At 38.2% G+C, this 14,152-nt stretch overlaps 1 protein-coding gene across 46 annotated transcripts in view; it reads right to left on the bottom strand.

Moving 5' to 3' along the window:
• The window catches only part of DLG2 (discs large MAGUK scaffold protein 2), a 1,061,709-nt gene that overhangs the window by 405,054 nt on the left and 642,503 nt on the right, over positions 1–14,152 (bottom strand). For all 46 annotated transcript variants that reach the window (XM_074572424.1, XM_074572415.1, XM_074572416.1 and 43 more), the window contains one exon: positions 2,743–2,793. In XM_074572424.1, coding sequence (XP_074428525.1) covers positions 2,743–2,793 — 51 coding nt within the window. The remainder of the gene's footprint in view (positions 1–2,742; positions 2,794–14,152) is intronic.

Here is a 14,152-nt window from a genome sequence, read left to right as displayed (position 1 = left end):
AGGTTGTTATGAGAGCTCTAAATGAGGAACACTTACTTAACAGTGATCCTTGTGGGCTCGGGGATTGGTGTTGGTACTTGTTACGTGGCTGGCACAACTGAAGAGTAAAAGGATAAGAGCATGCCACCAAGGAGGGGGCTGGCAGAGGCGTACTTACAACTTCCTTAACTCCTGGAATAGCACTGATCACAGCTTTAAGGTGGATCTGCCTCAAATTCATCATCTTTTAAGCTCAAAACCCCCAGTCTTGTTAAATTGTAAACTAGGACACAACATTTTAAATATAAACAACTGAACAACATGATGTCAAAGTGCAAAACCAAAAAAGCTTTCTACACAAGGCCACTGTGTCCTTGCAGCCATTTCTTGGTAGGCCAGCCGGGTCTCAGGCAGCTCGGTGATGCTCAGCAAGCCCTGCATTGTCCATCCCCCCAGTTCTTTAGCAGGTTTCATTTTGGCATTTTTGAGACCCTGATGATCTGCTCCCCAGCTCCATGTGGGATGCATTTGCCAACATGGACGCAATGGCTCTATGTATCCCTGACGGATGGAGCCACCTCTTCATCCTGGAACAAGGACCACACCTAAACCAGTAACTCTCGTCTGGAATATGTCCCACAAATTCATGCCACCTATGGATGAAGATGTTCTCCTACAATTAAATTAATGGTGTCCTTGACAAATCTATAGAGACTGGGAGATGCCCTGAAGTATTCAACCGTTTACCACCTTCCCTTTCATTCTGCTCTAAAATAAAACAGGAAAGACTGCAAAAGCCCTAATACAGCTTCAACCAATTTATCTTTCACATCATAAAATCTTTTAAATTGTATTGACTATATCAAAATGTGGATAAATGTCATGAAGAAAATATCTGATTGTTTTGGGGATGCAGAATTCTGTAACTTGGATAACTGGACTAAAATGGAAAGTTTATTACCAACTGTTTGATATGGGCAAGCTACATTTTTATCTCTCAACAGCAGCAACCTTAATACATTTTGCAGTTTTGCCATTAAATACAGAGATGATTTTCCATCTAATTTCTAAAAGCAGTTTTGTGGAAGAAAATGGGCAATCAACATAGAGAATGTCTTTCTTCTGAAAATGCTTTTAGTCTAACATAAATGACAGCTATTTAAAGGCAATCACTTGTGTTTTATATCTCACACAAAAACCAGCAGACACAGTACCCTGCCTTTGAGACAAAACACTAATACATGTGACAGAACATTTCAAGCAGTAATAATCGGAAGCCACAGATTCAGCAGCATCCAGAAAACAACTGAAATATCCTCCATTTAAATCTGTAGCTTTTTTTTGCTATTGTTGATCAGTCTTTAACTGACATTATGTGGCATTACATCATGAATAAGTAATTATCTACGTCAGACAGGTACGGGAGATGCAAATCACATTCGTTCTGCAGTATGTACACCGATAACTTACACATCTATTAAAAATAAAGTGGTTTTCAAAATATCACCCAGGAGGCATGTGTTCTGTTCAGTGACCTTTGGAAACTCTAGTCCAATGAATAACTGGTGATGCGCAAATAAGTTGAGAGACAGTAGATAAAAAGTGCCTATAACCTTATATGTTATCCGTTATAAGGATGGCTACGGTAAAAAGATATATTGCTCTTTCGTAATTTGCCTGAGAGAGCAAATCAATGAGAACATAAACTTGTATCCCTTTAGGTTGAATGGTTATGAAATTCATTATCCTGGACAATTAAAAATATAACATGCAGAAAAAGTGCAATGAATTGTATAATTTAAGTATCTAATTTAATGGTAGTTTGCTACCTCACAGGCATTGGTTCATATGGCATCAGTCACATCTTGGTAAATCCAGCCTTGCATTCAAACATTTTATGTAGAAAGAAGCCTAACAATGTTTGCTTCATGATGAAACTTCATATTAGGGTGTTGGTAGAGTATTGAAGGAATTCAGCAATGACAATCTTGCATCCATTAGAAACCTCTGTAAGCACTATGATATATGATAAAGCTTAGACTTTCTTCCTCTTTTGACCCATCTGTTCTTGATCTTGTGGCAAAGAAAGTACACAGTCTAAAGAAAACAGTTTTGTAACCAAAAGGCAAGGAAAAACCACCAAATCCAGGAAGATATGATGCAGTACAAACTTTAAATATGTCTCTTTTTTTTGTGTGCTACTTTTAAACCACACTACCAACAAAGCCTTCACTGCCAGCCCTGATTATAGCTCACATAATTCAGACTTGCGTAAACATATTCTTTACACATAGATATATGGTCTACAGCTTTTATAAAGTCACTTCAACATGAATGAAATTGCAATTATTTTTTTTTATACTGTAAGACTACACAACTTCTATTATCATGCACATATCTAAGGAAATCAAGGAGGTTAAAAGAAAAGATTCCACAATTCCAGCCTGCAAGCTAAAAGGGAGTTAACAAGTCACACGGCCTCTTCCCAATAATCAAATGCCTAGTCGAGCACTGACATAGTTATGGGGAAGAAAAACATTCTGATACTAGTCTGCCAGTAGCTACATCTGAAACTTCTTAAAAACGTGAAAAGCTTATCCTGTTGTATCACTAACATTTTTATAGTTTAGAATAAGAGAGGACATCTTTATTAAAAATATAAATAATTTTGTTCTCAACCACTTTTAATTTCATAAGAAATTGCATTATTTTTACTACAGACTATATTTTTTTTTCCACAAGAGAAGAAAAAATGATACTTACCCTCTCCAAAGTAATTTCTTCAAATTCATATTCAATTTCTGTTCCATTGACCTAAAGAAAATAAAATCAGAAAATTCCTTAAATGTACATGGAAGGTAATTTGGTAGGGATATTGTACAGATATTCCAGTACAATCAGTTTACCAAAGCACATTTTTCAACATATAGGTGAGGTTATCTAAATTATAGCCTACTTAGCTCCCTTTTGTCTTGAATGACATGCAACCAAGCCTATAAACTTGAAAATAGTAGAAGTTCAGTATGTAAAACACTGAAATAATGGATAACTAAGGCACTTACATAATATGACTGATATTTGATATATCATGTTCATGAACTATGTGCAATGTTTAAATAGTTTCCAAGGTAATAGTTTCATGTCAAAAATAGAAGACATGTTTCTAAAAATTATTCTTACAAATGGAAGAAAGATTAATTATTCATTGCCTTACGCGCTCCGATTTACTTTGCAATACAAAACCAGACAGGAAATTCATAGTACTTATGTAAAAATCACTCACTGATACATATACTGAAATACATCTTGTTTACTATATTAACCTAGGGCAAGAACATGACAGAGGACCTTTGCAATAGACAGTTGAATGGCAAAAAGGCACAGAATGTTAATGCAATTCTTACGCTGAGTTTCAGTGTCAAAATAAATTAAGCTACGAAAGGTAGAGCACCAAAATGGATTGCGCTGGACAAGAAATCTATCAGCTGAAGACATGACACTGATTTAAGCAGTATTCTAAAACCTTGTTCTATTCTGACATGGATTTTTTCTGTCCCTTTAGGCAACTCAACATCCCTTTCTTACTTTCCTTATTTCTTAAGTGCATCTGAGAAAGCTACCAAAGCTGACTGTATTGTAAGTAAATTGCAGAGTAATGAAAATACTTCTATTATTAAAATCTCAGAAGAATTTTAAAGTGTCCCTTAAGTGGCCAGAAAATATTGATTAATCAAAAATAATAGGTATTGCCCATGAATCATGCTGGTTTAGTTTTTGTGATAATAAGATATGTCCTGGAAAATAGTCTTGGTTTAGTGTTTTACTTAATTTATACTTAACAAAAAAAAATTATTTTGTAAGAGCAAAAGTGAAGTGAAGCATTAGGATTGGCCTAATCTTGGAGAAACAAATTCGTTGTTTCTCAGAACAAGAACATTTATTACTCCTCCCCACTCCCAGCTGCTATTTTTCTATATTAGCTTTCTAACTGCAATCAGAAAACACTGTACACAAATCATTCTTTATCTAGTCAAGCACCTTTCAAATGTAATTAGGTACTTCTCTTGTGAATATCATAACTAGGTACATGTATCTACCAAACAAAAGCTTCCTATAAAAGACACCAACTATTTAATTTGTCTGCAATTCAAAATCTGATAAACCATGAAATCAGTAATAGAAATACAATCCCCAGAGTCTGTGTTCAAAAGCAAAGGGGGAGAAAATTCCAAACAAATAACCCGTGCTTAACAATGAAACGAAAACACAGCATCAAGGAATAAAATATTTAATACATACATAATATTTGTATTTTTTACATTATTGCAATCCGGTAACCACATTACACCACACTAAAACCAGATATGAACAAAAATTTTACTATAGGGTATTTTCCTGTTCTATGTTATCACTTTAATGCTTTCTGCTTAGACTCTTTTATTAATATAGGCAACTGACTAGTATGAACAGCTTTATAGCTACTGCATTTTTCATCCTTTCTTGTCTAATGATAATGAAATCAAAGCTATCTATATGTCTCTGTTTTCATGAACTTCTCTTTCATCTTATGTTGGTGGATAGCTCTGATCTACGTCTTCAATTCCTCAGTCTTGCTCTATAAAGCTGTCTTTGCTTCACTGCTTATAATCACTTTTCCTTTGCATTAAAAACTCGTTAGTGCAGCAAAATGGGAAAAAGAGGGACATGAGAAGTGACCAACCTCTGTACAAAGATGAAAGGAGAAAACACAAGCTGAATACTCAATTTGTATTTGCACGCAAACAATATCTTGATTATGATCATCTGCGGGGTTTCTTTTATCATCCGCAGTCACCATTCCAAAAAGGTCTTCAGTTCAAATTGCCATTAATCACAGCAGAGATCCATTGTCAGGTTCCATAGCAGCAGGGATGATATGAATTAAAAAGCTGATCTTGATCCAACGCTTTTTGTTATTTAAGCATATATATCTACATATGCAGTTCACTGCCCTGTTTTTCTTTCTGGTCGCTCAGAAGACCAATACGGTTATTTCATAAAGGGTCTAATAAGATATTGCACCTACCTGAGGCAGGTGGAAAGATGATGTATGCAGTACCATTGATTGCTAGCACCATTTTATTTCATATTTAGACTCTCTGGCTGCGCCTACACTGCTAAATTAGAGTAAATTTTCAGCCAAGTCTCAGTGCTTAAGGCTGTTTCTGTCTGGAGCCTGCTGGAAACAAATAGCCAAGGAGTGAGCCAACAGTTAAGCAGGAGGAGAATCATGGCTCCAGCGCTGGAACTGGCTTGTCGGTCCTGTCATTTAGCAGCATACGGACCTACCCTCTGGTTTTGTCCATTTTAACTTAGTCTCTGGCCTGACAAAGCCCCTAAACAGGCTGTGTGAACATGCAACTTCCATTTCTTGCAAGTAGTGGGAACCTTTTCCTATGCCTCTCTTTACAGTTTTCTGAATTCTGCTTTTGTACCAGATTGCAGCAAGAGCACACAGCAAAATTTACTATGACCTGTATGATTTTAGATAACTATGTAAAACTCCAAACATTTTCATATGGGTTTCTCTTCTCCTCCACATTCAAAGAATTCACCAGTGTTTTCCATATTTCAGTTTTGGAACATTCTTTCCTATCTTGCAGGGTTGCAAGGTTGAAAAAAACAGATCTCTTTAATCTCAACTAAATGTTGCTATTTATAACGATGAAATGGGAAATAGTTATCTAGCTCTCTTTATACTCAGTGAGAAGAAACAGGCCCTTCTAAGTCTTAATTTCATCCTACACTAGATATCTCAGGTAGGTTAGATGAATTGTGCCCCTGAGGTTTCCTTTCACTAAGTACAAACAGAGCCTAAAAGCAATGTGTAAAGTTTGGGGAGCCCTTGCCTTAAACCTGTTTTCTTTGCATTACTCCTAACTATAGATTGGTAACAAAGTTCTGCTTAAGGGATGCTGTATGTTTTTCATAATTATACACCAGTGAAAGGCCAAATCTCTGGTTTAGCAGCTTCTCAGATTGGTTTTTTGGGCTTGTCTGCACCTGTAACTGGCAGCACATGCACGTCATGATATCCCAGCACCTGCTCCCACAAGCCCAACCGGTTAGGATGTCTTCAAGGAACAATTCAGGCTCTCCCCTTCTCCAAAATCTCAAAGCCAAGATACGCTGTTGTTGGCTTCCCTCTCTGATTTGGGACACTGACGTCCCCTCTTTGGAGAAGGTGTGCTCAACAGCTCCTGTGACAGTACCAGGGCCAGAGGACTCTGGCAGAAGTGGGTAAGAAGCGCACAAGATGAGGTCCATTGGAGGACACAATCAACCACATCCCTTCTGCAAGGCACAGAGTCTGGAATCAAAATGTGTCTCATCCAGGAACATACTTTATTTCCAGCAGAACAAAAAAGATACTGATGACCAGGAAAAAATACATATGGGCTACACGAGGAACAGGTCCTCATGAAACCTCTAGATAACATTGAGGGCCTTTGTCACTCTGCTGTTCCGAAACAGCATCACCAACATACATTTCTGATGCAAGAAGGCTTCTCCATCTCCTGACCTTACATATAGTCATGATATGGAGCGTGATGAACTTACAGCCTCTGTAGAAGAATTCAACTATTTCCCAATGTTTAAAGCAACTACTTGCAAACCGAGGTAACAGTTGCCTTTCAATTACATCTGCACCTGTTATACTGGAGGGCTCCCTCAAACTTTTGACAAGAAAATGTCTTTAAGAAAGAGATGTAATATATGGTAGCTATCTAGATTCCAGCATTAAAGAGAGATTTTTCCGGTGAAGCTGTAATCACTACTAGAGTTCACTTATCTTTCTAAGAAGAAAGCACTAGTCATCTTCAGATGACACTTTCTTTCAGGAGAATGAGAAATAAGGAACAGGTAAAAAGAGATTTTCATATATCATTTTGTGAAAAACCTGAAATAAAGCCCATCACACAGAACACCAAAATTAGGACCTGACAAAGTCAGTTTTGCTTGTTCCTTTACGTGAAGAATTTTAATTTCCAGGAAGTGTCTCCCATTTAGTGCAGTTTAAGGATGACATAAGGAGGTGAAGTAATCCCTTAATGAAAATCAGTTCTACAGAATATGATAGATTCACAAAATCCTTGAGAAAAACATTCTTTTGGGTTTTTCATTTTTACATACTCTGTCACAAAAAACATAGAGATGTTTTTCTCCTCATAATAATAATTTGATGCTTGTTTTTATACTTCTGCAGTAATTTGATTTGATAGACCTGTTTACATTCAAACCAGTAAACATTGCCAAATTCTTTCTTGCTATACTTCTACATATCTACAACCGCATCCACCCACTCAATAAGATAAAGATGTCATCATATGAATTTTAATGAAAAGAACTAGCAACAGCGGCATCAAAACACAATTTATACAACTGTAATTTTTCAAAACCACTGCACCTATTCTTTCCAATAAAATTTGTCCACAGAGTTGTTTGTTATGCTTAGTCTTATTTTCAAGAAGAGACTGTTTTGCCTAAAAATTACAACATCTGTAGACTTTTATTACAAACAAACCCTGTTTTAATTACATTTAATTGGATATTGTTTTTCTGCTGTCTTCAAGAAAGAAGACTGCTTCTTCTACTTCTATTATCATATGCATAGAAATATAGCTACCCTGCCACTGATTTTTCACTCAACATGCAAATTTTATTCTTTTAGCTGTATGGTTTCATCAGTTACCACCCAACCCTGACCAGAATACAACATTGCCAAATTCTTGTTGTACGAGCAACTGTGGGATGTATTTGTCCTTTAAAAATTTCCAATTTGCTGCATAATTAAGACGGTCCATTTTACATTTCAGAAACATCAAGGCCCATTGGGTAATTTAACAAGTATAAGATTTAAATAGCCCTTCATGATTTCTGTTTCATCAGCAAGACCAAAGACTGAGCCTTATTTAGCCCTTTGCCATCTCCAGATTTAGGTTATTTCTTCCTGTCAAAGGAAACCTGCTGTTGTCTTTTTGATATTGTTTTCCAAGAAAAAAATTAAAAGTTTCTCTCTGCATATAAACATACAGAAAACAGTCTCCTGTGTTCTCTGATTTCAGATATGATTTTGTGTTTTCAAACTTTCCCAAAGAAGCTACCAGAAAGTTTTTCATGCTACTCTTCTTTATCTCAGCACAAGCAGGACATGGACCTGTTGGAGTCGGTCAGAGGAGGGCCACGAAGATGATCTGAGGGCTGGAGCCCCTCTCCTATGAAGACAGGCTGAGAGAATTGGGGTTGTTCAGCCTGGAGAAGAGAAGGCTCTGGGAAGACCTTATAGCCCCTTCCAGTCCCTGAAGAGCCTACAGGAAAGCTGGGGAGGGACTGTTTGCAAGGGCATGGAGCGATAAGACGAGGGGCAATGGTTTAAACTAGAGCAGGGCAGGTTTAGATCAGACATTAGGAAGAAGTTCTTTACACTGAGGGTGGTGAGACACTGGCCCAGGTTGCCCAGAGAGGTGGTGGAGGCCCCATCCCTGGAGACATTCAAGGCCAGGCTGGATGAGGTTCTGAGCAACCTGATCTAGTTAAGGAAGTCCCTGCATATTACTACAGGGGGGTTGGACTATATGACCTTTAAAGGTGCCTTCCAACCCAACACATTCTGTATTCTATGATTGTATGATCTAAGTGAGTGAGTGCATTTTATGGGCTTTTTGTACAAGAGGCCCCGCATCTATATTTAATCATTGTGCATAACTAAGTCCACTTCCTTCTTTTCACCCATATTTCCTTTAGGAAACAGGCACAGTAGGTTAGGCTTTTGGAATGAAAATTTACCATAGCCTAAAACTTCCTTGTCATAATATGAGTGTTCTGGTGTGAAGAATGAAGAGTGAAAGACCACATGGTTTTGAAAGAAATGTATACTTTGTCAGGAATAGGTCTTACACTGTATGTGCAACTGATTTGTGGATCCTTCCACGGATTCCTACAGAGCACTTGACCACCCGTCATTGTACATCCTTTTGGGAAGATATCACCCTCAACAGACAATTAGCAGAGCCAAATCCAGCTCTCGGTCAACACCTGCAGCACAGTCACAATCAACTTGTACCCTGCTCAAAGGGTGCTTTTTTTGCTCATTCATTTCTTCTTAGATGTCTCCTACATCCTTCTCCAGGTCTTAATTTTTAGTCAGCCGCCTTCTCCACTGTCTGTGTACCGTACTCATTCTTTCCTCTCTTCTTCCTCCCTTACTGTTACCCTGGATTTTCTTGTTTCCATTCTCTTGTACACAATACCCTTTTAGGAAGTAACCATTATCACTCTTCTCTGGTTGATTCCCAGATCCCTAATTTTATCTTACCCTACCTCATTTCTCAAATCTTGTTCAGAACAAAATCATGTTTCTATATCTATTGTGAATCACTATCCCCTAGCCCTAATAAAAACTTCTCATGTTTCCACATCGTCCTCCACTGCTTTCCCTGTTTTTCATTCTTTTTGTGTTTTTCACTTGTTTCTTCCTTCTTATTACCTGCAAATCTGTTATTTTCTTTTACTCTCACACAGATGCATGGACATACATATCAAATTAAACATACTTTATATAATCCCACTTCATCCAAAGGATTATTCATGATCAGCTTTCCACCTTCTTATCTTTTCCAACTAAACTTTAAAAATAATATTTTCCCATAACTCCTATTGAGTCACTCATACATCCGATGTACCTTGATTCCTTTCACTAATATGCTGCACCTGCTTAACCATAGTTTCAAAATCTCATCCAGAGAAGTGATTCTCTTCTGATTTCCCCTACTTGCTGCTCTGATTACTCACAATTCTTTCCCCTATTCAGCAATAATTTAGATTTTTTTTTAAGCTGTTTTGTCTCCATAGATCTGACACTTTCTACAGTCTGAAAAACATATATCTTAATACTTTCCTCCTAGGTATTCTTATTTTATGTGGCTTATGTGTTATGTGATAGCACTCTGTTCTTTACACTGTAAGCCATCAAATTTTCCTTCATCTTCTCTTTGTTTTGTCCATATAGTGATGTTGCCATATACACCACAGAAGAAAAGTGCCTATATGTTTGTAAGCGTAAGCACTTGATATATCTAAAGCAGACCCATCACAAAATTCCCAGTTTCATAAGCATAATCCATGGAGCAGATCAACGCAGAGATCATGATTTCAAATGGGGCTTGCAGCAAGTGGAAATGAAGCTACATTCGTGCATGAATTCTCTTTAGGCAAAAAGAAGAAGAATGCAAATTTCAGCTTTTGCACTTACAACATTCTCTCTTACACTAAGAGAAATTCATGTGGCGTCATATTAGTTATCTAACCAGGTAGAAATATAAGTTAAGCAGCCATCTAGGATTTTTTTTACAGGCACTGGAGAGAGGAATCAAGAGGGGGTGATTTATGCCACGTGCCTTAGTCTTCAGATGAAATTGCCATTTGAGGAACCTGTGCCTGCCCACTGACTGTATAGAGACGCTTTAGACTTTTAGGATTTGCATCCTAAAAAAATAATTTCTTAAAATACCTTATAATACTCTATCTTAAATTTATAGCATAGGTCATTGCAGGAATTTGAAACAGTGCATTCCAGAGGACTGGACAGTTATTTCTTTCCACAAAATTACTTTCTTTCTTGTGCAATTCAGGTCATTTACTATAGGGCTTCAGAAGTTCACAGTCACTCTGCCTTTCATTTTCTTCTGTGCTTCTGCCGTTACTGCCACCCTAACATATCAGTTATCATAAACTCTCAGTTTGTCAGGTTCCTATATCTCTGGTCCATTTCAGTTTTAGAAGAAAATCCATCAAACTTTTCAACAGTCTGAACAGTTCGTACATTTCTAGAAATGATTTTCTTGTGTAATACTTCATTCCACGCACAAGATACATAAAAATGGAGAACTGTTGTTGCTTGATTGACCTTATTTCATCAACAAAGATTATGAAGTACTTGTAACTTGGGAGTTACAAGGTTATTTTAATAATGTTTAATAGTGTAATTTCCACAATTTTATTTAAAGGGTTGGTATGTCTAACCAGAATTAGAAGTTAGGAAGAAGTTCTTCACCATGAGGGTGGTGAGACACTAGAAGAGGTTGCCCAGAGAGGTGGTGGAAGCCCCATCCCTGGAAGTTTTTAAGGCCAGGCTGGACGGGGCTCTGAGCAACCTGAGCAACCTGAGCAACACCTGGAGGTGTCCCTGCCAACGGCAGGGGGGCTGGAACTAGATGGTCTTTAAGGTCCCTTCCAACTCGAACCGTTCTATGAGTCTATGATTCTATGAGTGTGTAAAAGGCAAATAATTAATACAGAAGCTGTGGGCTAAGTTTGATTCATTTAAACACTTAAGATAAAATTTTCTCTTGGTTTTAGGAAGAAATCAAGAGCATACTAACTGGCAAAATTTTAGGGAAGAAAATAGAAATTCTTTGACATCCATGACATGTTTATGCAGCAATCATATAATGAAATATGTATAATATACATAATGAACATGCCCCATTTCCTCAATGAATAAACATACAACCAACATAATCTAAGCTCTTGCAATTTGTTAAATTACAGCGTACTCTGACTCATATTTTTGAGCCTAAAATTGTCTCCCAGTAGCTTTGTTTACCTTTGAGAGTTAATACTCCCTTCCCTGCTCTCCCACCCCACTGCCTACGAACAAACCACAATCAGTGTGGGTTCTTTTATTCTCATGTGTTAAGTCTAGCACAAGTACTGAAGGCTAAATTATACTCTCAGTAACACTGGTGCAATCCCATTGGTGTCACTGGGCTTGTACTAGTGTAGCTGGTGTTACATTTATTCATCTGTGGATGTACTTACACCCGCAGGAAGGAGCAGGCCTGAAAAGGTAAAGAAAATACATGCACAAGTAATAAAAATGAGTAATAAGGAACATTCACATAAATAAAGTGTATGTACATTTATAAACAAATATTCATGTATTCCACAGGACAAGCTTTTTACGCATTAGTCGCTTCACAAGTATTTTTATAGCAGCAGAAAGGTTCACTATTTCCCTTAAAATCTGGGAAGACTCTTTAGTGTATGTACAGGCAGGGAGCCACAGTCCTCTGCACTCTACAACTAAAAGCAGAGCAGAACAGCTCCCTCGTGCCCAATTAATCTTGCTGCAGAAAAAAAAAAAAAAAAGAAAAAGAAAAAAAAAAAAGAAAAAGAAAAAAAAAAAGAAGACAATCCGAATGGCTGAGACAAAGTCAAAGTGGTTTTCTGCTCCTCCTCACAAGCTCAGGGAAAGAAAATGGATGTAACTGTTGCTCACAGGGATGAACAGTGCACACCCTGAGAAGCAGCTAATATGGCACAACCGATCATTAGTCACAATCTAAGCCGAACCAAAGTTCAGCAAATTGTTCTAAATGCTTCTCAGCTTTCTTGGTAGGAAAAACTGTTTTGCATCAGTCTGAGAGAAATTTCAGTTTGTCGTAAAAATTTCTTCAAATTAAACCTAAGGAGAGAAGGAAAAATCACTCTCCTCCACCTTCAGTTTCGTTTTCGATACAAAGATGGAATTTTGAAATGTGCTGAATGTTGCTTTCGAAATAATTTTTATGCTGTGCCTCAGCATTCTGAGAAAGAAAGAAAAAAAAGATTATGCTTATGCTTTTAAGGTTATCTATTAGCTACTGCATGCAACAGCAGAGATGCTTTACTTAAGCACTAAGGAAAAAGCCAAAAGAAAGCTTGAGAAAAATGCTGACATATAATGCTCTTTAAAACAAGAAAAAAAGCTTGCACTGCACAATAAATTCCCTCAGATTAAGAAAGTGGTGTTGGGAAAAAACCTATGGCAGAAAACCTATTCGAAGAATAGTTTTAATACAGTGAAATGCACAACTGCAACACAGAAATACTTTGAAAATGTTTAATGTTATGTAATACCACTTTAAAATGTCAAGTATTGCATCTTTTCAGAAGTAGAGCATAATTTACCAATGATAGGAAGTATCTTTAAGGTATTCTCCATAGGTTTCCTGACATAATGAAGCCTACGATTTCCACATCTAAACCGTAAACTATCTGTCAGCAGAGATTTGGAAAATATTCTGGTTCTTATCTCACCAATAGGTAATAAAGTCAGTGGTCAGTGATTATCATGGGTAGATTTGCATATAATACGTCTCCCGGACATCAAATTCTCTGATATCCACAAGGCCACTAAACAGGCATTCCTGGGCTTTGCTATACTGTACATGTCTGCTCCACAGATGTGTTATTTTTCAGGATTAATTTTTTTCTCGCCTCATCCCATATTTGGAATCTGTTGTGTTACAGGATGTGATAAAAGCTCATCTGCCCCCAGAAGGGAACACGGAGTCAGTGGCAGGTTGAAGAAGCCCATCTAACACCCCACTTGGTGGCTCCCAGGCCCATCACGGGGGCCATCAGCCCATCGCAGGTGTGCACACACACACGAGCAGAGGGCACAAGGGCAGGTGAAGGAATCCCTGTAACCCTGTCAGAGACCTGTCCCCTCCCAGGAAGCTAAGGGTGACACCCAGCACCATGGGTCAACTGGAGGGCACCTTACAGCAGGACACATGGTGGGATGGAGGAAACGAGCGTCTGGGCACTGTAACGAGACTCATGAGATTTTCAAGGGAGGAACCAAAAGTGGGGAAAAAGGAGGGATGAAGGTGGTTTGTAGAGGAAGAAGCATGCGAAAACAGAGGGGCAAGGGGATAAAAGGAGCCTGTCACAGGTAAACAAAGCTGGTCAGTGCTCTTCCCTGTCTGTGCCCTGCGCCTGCTGAGCATTGTCTGTCATGTCTTCTGTTAAACACCATTTCTACCTATTTTCTTGTGTGAGGGGTGCTGTGTTCTGTGTGTGTGTGTGTGTATGTGTGTGCATGGGGGTCTGTGGTACCAGCAGCTGGAGTACGTGAGGGTGCTTAGGCAGTGGGTGATTGCCAGCAAACATCAAGCTGGGCTAGCTGGTGAGTGGGTGAAGCTGTCAGAAGCCAGGGGTGTGTGTAACTGGGAGTGAGACAGCTGGAGAAGTTGGGTACTGGAGAGACAAGGGGTCCATGACAACTGTCCAAGAGACTTTAGGATCCGGGGGTTGACTGAGACACCCATTTGTGTGTGTGTAGTACTTGTGCAGGGGGCAGAGCAAG

This window comes from Larus michahellis, chromosome 1, assembly GCF_964199755.1.
Source record: "Larus michahellis chromosome 1, bLarMic1.1, whole genome shotgun sequence".
In the NCBI taxonomy this organism is placed as follows: domain Eukaryota; kingdom Metazoa; phylum Chordata; class Aves; order Charadriiformes; family Laridae; genus Larus; species Larus michahellis.
This window is presented reverse-complemented; position numbering and strand designations above follow the sequence as displayed.